The following is a 7,472-nucleotide window of genomic DNA, read 5'->3' on the forward strand; positions in this document are numbered from 1 at the left end:
ACTCTTTCCAAAATAAACCCAGCCTTATGATGCATGGATTTTATATTAATAGTGCATACTACTGATTAATGGATTTGTTCCTACCTACTTCCTTCAATAAAAATCAAGATCTGTGCATGGTCTCTGGATAAGACAGATGGAGGAAGTATAGACACCTTCTAGTCGGACTGATGTGAATGTGGGAAAATGGCAAAAGAACTGATGAGCAGGAATGCCAGAGTCAGGCCTCCATTTCTTTTGAAACATGACAAACCAGCCCAAGACAGTTACCTAGCATGGTATAGTGGTTAAAAGCAGTGGCGTCTGCTCTGGAGAATTCCCCACTCCTCCACAGGAAGCCTGCTTGGTGACTTCGAGCCGGTCACTGCTCTCTCAGAACTCCCTCAGCCCCACCTGCCTCACAAGGTGCCTGTTGTGGGGAAGGGCTCTGTCCTTACCCCTGTTGTTAAATATAAATAACTCAGTTGGATTCTGACTCCCTTCTATGGGTGTGCACACCAAAAAAATCGGTATTTTTTCGGGTTCATGTATATTGAACCTGGGAAATATCGGTATTTCCTGATATTCCTGAATCCCCATATCAGTATGGTATTGGGATTTGGGAAATATTTGGGATTGCAGAATTTTCCCAGTTCCATTATACCCTGCTGGGGCCTCTCCTAAAAAACCCCTCAAAAAACCAAGTTTCAAAAAGATTGGACCAGGGGGTCCAATTGTATGGGCCCCAGAAGAAGGTGCCCCTGGTCCTCCATTCTTTCCAATGGAGGGGGAAAGTCATTTTAAGGGACTGTGTCTCTTTAAATGCCTTCTACAAGCCGCAGCATGAATTCCACTATTTCTTTATTCATTCTAGCAAATTAATCTAGCTCACTGAGAATCTATTGCCCATCAACTTCATTGGGTGTCCCTGAGTTCTGGTATTACAAGTGAGGGAGGAAAGGAGAAAATTTATATTCCAGCTGTCCCATCATCAATAGTGGCTTAAGATAGCTTACAAAAACCAGTGTTCACCACCACTACAAATGACTCAAAAACCCTCAAACATAACATGATGGCGAGGTAAAACATTTATCTCCTACCTTAGCCAGAGACACTACCACTGTCAAAGGAGGTTTAACAAACTTCCAGAGATGGTCCAGCATGGAAGCCCTCCTGACTTCTTCAGAGAGCCCATTCCAGAGGACTAGATCCACAGGCAAGAAGCTGCATTCATGGTGTGGCAGATCTAATACAGTGAAGAGAGTCAATAGGGAGCCGTGCAGGAAGAGAACAAGAATTCAGTGTCATCATGATCTGAAGACAGCTTTTAACCATTTCAGAGAAGGGGTGCTTCCAGTGGAAATTGGTGCATCTCTTCCATGTGCCCCAAATGTCGGTACAGATGTCACAACCCACCACAGCAGAGATCCGTGAAATCCCACTTCAAGCACAAGCACGAGTCCCTTGTGCTTCCTGTCTCCTCCTCACTTATGAGTAAAATCTGAAGCCTGAGGGACCGTCTTTTCCCCAGAGAGCACTGCGTTCAGGGTGTCAAAATCGCCTGGCTCTCCCTGGTCCTAAAGATGCCAGGCTGGCTACGACCAGGGCCAGAGACTTTTCCGTGGTGGCTCCGCACTGGTGGAATATTGCAATATTGTACACTAGCACTTTATGAATGGTTTTATTAATGTTCTGTTTTATTTGTGTTAATCTTTATGTAAGCTGCCCTGAGCCTGCTTCAGTGGAGAGGGCAGGGTATAAATCAAATAAATAAATCTTTAAAGACATAAATATTGTATATTAACAAACTCGGGATAAGACGGGGGTCCAGTGGCACCTTAAAGACTAGTAAAATTTATTTCAGCATAAGCTTGTGTGAGTCAGAGCTCACTTCCATCAGGTGCAGGATAAAGACTTTTTAATTTTTAAATTACCATGTTCTGTAGTAGCCTCGAGGCTACCAAGACATTTGTAACACAAAAGCTCTTGTGTTACATGCATGTTCTGCTTCAAATGCCAGCGGTTGTAGAGATACTAGCAATTGCATTGTTTTGCGAACGAGTACATTTTGGAAAATGAGATTAATGGAGGTTTCTCTCTGTCTCCCTCTTGGACACACAAAGTACTGTGTGTGGACAGATGGCCTCAATGCCCTTCTTGGAAAGGATATGATGAGTGAACTGACGCGCAACGACTTGGACACTCTACTCAGTATGGAGATTAAGCTTCGTCTCCTGGACCTGGAGAACATACAAATCCCTGATGCTCCCCCACCCATTCCGAAGGAGCCAAGCAACTATGACTTTGTTTACGACTGTAACTAAAGCTACACGCACTGCTGAGACTTACTTTGAAACTGGAATTATTATAACTGGAGAGATCTTTGGTTGGTTTGGGGTTTTTTTTTAAAAAAAGGAAGAGAACAAGATATGCACATTGGACTTCGTTTTGGGGGACCATAAAAACACTTATTTCTCCCCATCACACACCTTGCTTCCTACCTTGCTCTCTAGTCCTGTCCTCCCCTCTTTGCTGGTCAAAAACAGTGCTTGCAATTGGCCGTCAGGTGAGATCAAATGAACATTCCAACTTAAGTGACACTCCTTGTTTCTAAAATTCTGGAATACACGTTCCAAATTTTAAAAAGGACTCTGTGAGCAAAAATGCTTGACCACTAAAGCAAATTCAACATTGCCGGTGCTCTAACTGGAATGGAAGAAGTAAGAAAAGAGGTGAAGCCACCATAAAGGGAGGGCGGTGAGAGACGTCTCCCCCTCCTTAGACCCATTGCAGTGTTGGCTCAATAGCCGGCTTCAATGAAAATAAAGAAGATCATTAACTGCTTTCAACTTCTACACTATTGTTATCACGACTCACCATTACCACCATTTCCATTAACACCAGCAACATCCCCCGTCTGTGCCGTGTCAAGTGACCGTTTCTTTAGGATGGAAGCTTTTTTGGCAATCATTTCTAACCTCTTAATAGCCTCGTCTCATTGACTCCCCTCCCCGACTGATTTCCACGCCATGTTATGAACCCGGTTGCTGTTTTACATCCCTGTTGTATAAGCACATATCATTAAAACTGGTGGTTTTGGGGTGTGGTTTGGTTTTGTTCAGGCTGGGATTGTTTTGTGTTCAGAGCAGCAGATGCCCATCGACACCAAAAACCGCCATGTGTTCCAGTCCGCTCTCTAGAAAATTGGAGGGGAGTTGCAGATTTACCAGAGATTTGTTTTTGTACAAAACATTTGAATGGGTTTATGCCAAAAATATATATTTAATGAAGAAGAAAAGTTATTGTGTGTACTTTTTAAAGAAATGGTCTGTTTCTTTGTTTTGAATGGTCTGAGTGGTCCCCTGATCCCTTGATCTGGGGCAAGCAAAAAATGCACCAACATTCCCATTGACGTTGCTGTTGAATAAAATTGGACTTGTGCTTATTTTTGGGATTTTGTCTTCATTCTCCGGTTCATGCATGTCTTTTGCCATTTCTGTCACTTCTGTGCTTTGTAGTGGAAAGACAAGGCAATTGTGGGTAGATGAGAGGGTCACCCTTATGTGACAGCTAGCTGTTATGAGGATCATGGTATGCATGACTGTTGAGTTGGAAAGAACAATAAGGCCATCCAGTCTGACATCTTGTCCAAAGCCTGGGACGTATATCCCTTCATGAATCAGTCCACAGAATTCAGACCACAAAGAGCCACAAACAGCAAGTATGCCATAAGCATTGCTTGCAGGTCAATAGCCATCCACAATTTGTGCAAATAAGTAACATAACATCCAAATCACAAGATGTCATAGTACCGCTGTACACTACATTGGTCAGGCTGCACCTGGAGTATTGTGTGCAGTTCTAGAGGCCTCACTTCAAAAAGGATGTGGACAGAATAGAGCGGGTGCAGAGGAGAGCGACAAGGATGATCGGGGGCCTGGAGACCAAGCCCTGTGAGGAAAGACTGAGAGACTTGGGAATGTTCAGTCTGGAGGAGAGGAGATTGAGGAGGGACATGATTCCTCTCTTTAAGTATTTGAAGGGCTGTCACCTAGAGGAGGGCAGGGAGCTGTTCCTGTTGTCAGCAGAGGATAGGACTCACAATAATGGGTTTTAAATTAAGGGCAGAAAGGTACTAGCTGTAACTTTTTTACAGTAAATGTTGTGCGACAGTGGAATCAGCTAGGGAAGCACTTGTCAGGGATGCTCTAGGCTGATCCTGCATTGAGCTGGGGGTTGGACTAGATGGCCTGTATGGCCCCTTCCAACTCTATGATTCTATGAAACAGAGCCATATTGGTACAAGATAAAACAATCCCTGGAGCCGCCAAAAAGGCACTAGACTTCAGGGTAGATCTACACACCTGTCTGACAGAGGCCCAACTGCTGGGCTGTCCACAGTAGGTAAGAGGCAGGCTGCTGCAATCTACACCAACGCAAACATCCAGACTGTCTTCAAGGGCAGCCCTAAGTAGAATACCGTTACACTAATACATTCTAGAGGTTACAGAACTCTCGATCAGCCTGGCCCATTCTGCTAAATCAAAGAAAGCTTCTGAACTAAACATGGATGTTAAAAGCCATTCCTGTCAATGGCTCCCAGTAACAAGATTGGGTCTAGAAGTACCCCTAAAATTTACCTGAACTGTCAAGCACAGCATAACTCCATCAAATGCAGGCTAGTTAATCATTTATTTATTTATTTATTTATGCATTCGATTTCTAGACCGCTCCAACCTCGAAGGGTCTCTGAGCGGTTTACAATTCAATTTTAATCCTAATCTAGGGCCACATTTTATCAAGGGGGATGGCTGCCTATCTGCACCCAGGCAGCAGGGCTTGATGGTTTTTTCAGCGTGGTCGGCTCTTGGCAGGCGCTCCACCTCCGGTTTCCTGGGGCAGGTCTTCCTGCGGCTTCTGGCAGGTCCATTGCTCGGTGCGCGGCTCGCCAGCTACTGCTCGGCCAACGTCTGTTTCGGCTCCTCTGTGCTGTGCCGACACGCCACCGCACCTCAAGGCTCCGCCTCCCATCGGGGCCATCGCGTTCAGGAACACCCTTCAGTCACTCCGTCATCGCTCCGCCGCCATCGCCGATACTGCTGCTGCCGCCGCACACCCCACAAGGAGGAGGGTGCCCCCTGCCACCTAAGGGCAGGTACCCATTCATCTACTTGCGTCTTGCTTTCGAACCGCTGGGTGGTTGAGAGACTGTGTGCCGTGCCATATTTTATGTGTCATTTGGTTGGTCCTAACAGGTTTTATGAAGATTGGTTTCTGAATTTTTTTGGATTTTACTTTGAGACTCACCTAGCTGCTAACAGTCACTTTCCACCTTTTTGTGTGAATTACATGGAAGCAAATCTGGGGAGAAGTGGGGCTATTTTCATATCTGTCGTTAAGAAAAAAGTGATTCAACCATTATCAGATACATGTATTGTTTATTTGAGGATCTGTTCTCAAGTATAAAATATAAGTAAAAATGAGCCCTGAACTATCACAAGGGGGCATTTTCTGAGTACAACTCTACCCTGTACTGGGTTCATAGCACATGTGCTTTGCTGGCAGAAAGTCATGGATTCAGACCTTCGTTCCTCTGGTTAAAACTCAGGCTCTAAGGTTGCAAGAACGGGAAAGGCTTCTTCCAACCCTTGAGCCATTGCTAGTCAAAATATTGGCGAAGTCTTGGGCTGCATGGCAGGGCACTTGTTCCACTCATGGTCAGCAGTGTGAATGGAGACCACACATTATAGCTGATGTTTGGACTTGCATCTGCAAGTCCATTTCCCAACAAACCAAGAAAACTCCTGGACTTGGTCTTTTTGGTTTGGGGGGGAGAAATGTCTTACCAAAGTAGTGCTCAGAACCATCTTATCCATTCAGCAGTACCAAGTGGTCAAGCTTTTCTTGCCCCACACCACTTCAGACTGTAGGTAGGGATTACGTGCTTGAACGCACCTCCACTTTGAATATACAAAACTGGCATGAGGGACAAAGGTTTATCCTTGACTTATTATTTTTTTATGTGTAGATTTTTTTCTAACCTGTTTGGGAAATGTCACATGAGGGCTCTCCTCCTGTGAAGAGCAGAGAAGGGACAGTGATGTCTGACAGCAGAGAGGGCCAATCAAATTCCATAAATAGAGATGATGGAGAAAATGGACGCCTTGGCACACAACGGCCTTGAATTATTCATCTGAGACAGGTTTCTGTCTTCTGTGGCATCGCGGTTTGTTTTGAATTACTTTATCTACTTAAATTGTCACCATGTGATTTCACGAGCTGATTGAGCACTGCAATTAAATCTCTCCCTAGTTCAAGCCTTGGGAGTTTAGTTTTAAACCCTGTCACTCTCTCAGTTCTCAATTGTTTGTCAAATGAGAGGCTGCCATTTTCCAAGAGACGTCAGTGTCATATCACTTGGACTTCGAAATGTCACCCGATCTGCCTCCTCTTCCCTCTCTTTGCCCTAGCATGGCCTTTCTGCTCTACCTGAGATGTGCTTCACTTTCTTTGCTTCTCTTAGGATGGCACTTTTTACATGAAAGCAGTGCCTTTCTCAGTAATTAGCTTACTTTCTCTGATGTCAGTTTGTGCTAGAGACAGAGAGAGAACACTTTGGAGACATTGGATGTCAGTGTCACAAACCATCCTAACAACGTATTAAATAGGCAAGTTTTTAGTCGGGACAAAGGGCACAAAATGGGTACAGTTAACGGAAGGTTCAATATATAAAGTACATTTGTTGTTGAGGGAGAATATTGTTTAAATAGCCAGTCAATGGTGCTTGTTGCCAGATAAATTGCCAAAAACTTATAACATTGATGGGAGTTGTTGACATTTTGGCACTGGGATGCCGCTTGTTATCATGTGTCATAGGAGTGTCCACATGCATGTAAATATTAGGAAATGGTGGAATCAAGTATCTCTGACAGCATGGGTTTTAGAATTTCATGTTCACCAGAGATATTGTTATTAAATTTGTGGGGACGTTTCTATGTGGCTCACAATTTGTGGTCTTGCGTGTTGTTACAGCCACTTGCATAGAATTTGCCAGGTGTTGAAGAGGCAAGAAGGAAAAGCTAATAGCCAATCAATGGTGCTTGTTGCCAGATAAATTGCCAAAAACTTATAACATCAATGGGAGTTGTTGACATAATGGGAGTTGAATGAGATGAACACTGGTGTTTGGAATCTAATTATCCAGAATATGAGAAGCTGTAATGAAAGCAGGAACTTGATTCAAGCATGAATGTTTGAGATATGTATATTATATTGCACAAGTGGAGACCCGCAACAAAATGTTGCGTACTGTGCTCTAGTTGGGTCTCCACTTTTTCTCTCCCCCCTCCCCGCTCCGAGCCCCACAGCCCGGAGAGGGAGCCCACCCCGCTCCTCCAGAGCGCCATCCAGCCGGCCCCCCTGCACTCTCCAGCATACTTACAAAGAGAGGTTCTGTGGAAGATTTGGGGAGGGAATGGATGCTTTGGAGGGTG

At 44.6% G+C, this 7,472-nt stretch overlaps 1 protein-coding gene across 1 annotated transcript in view; it reads left to right on the top strand.

Annotated features, from left to right (window-relative positions):
• Positions 1 to 3,374, top strand: part of LOC107117308 (engulfment and cell motility protein 1-like) — a 28,222-nt gene extending 24,848 nt beyond the window's left edge. Inside the window, exon 6 of the mRNA XM_015419406.1 lies at positions 2,103 to 3,374. Coding sequence (XP_015274892.1) covers positions 2,103 to 2,303 — 201 coding nt within the window. The 3' untranslated portion in view covers positions 2,304 to 3,374. The remainder of the gene's footprint in view (positions 1 to 2,102) is intronic.
• Positions 3,375 to 7,472: the final 4,098 nt, after the last annotated feature.

Source organism: Gekko japonicus, unplaced genomic scaffold (genome assembly GCF_001447785.1).
Source record: "Gekko japonicus isolate JY-2015 unplaced genomic scaffold, Gekko_japonicus_V1.1 scaffold190, whole genome shotgun sequence".
NCBI lineage: Eukaryota > Metazoa > Chordata > Lepidosauria > Squamata > Gekkonidae > Gekko > Gekko japonicus.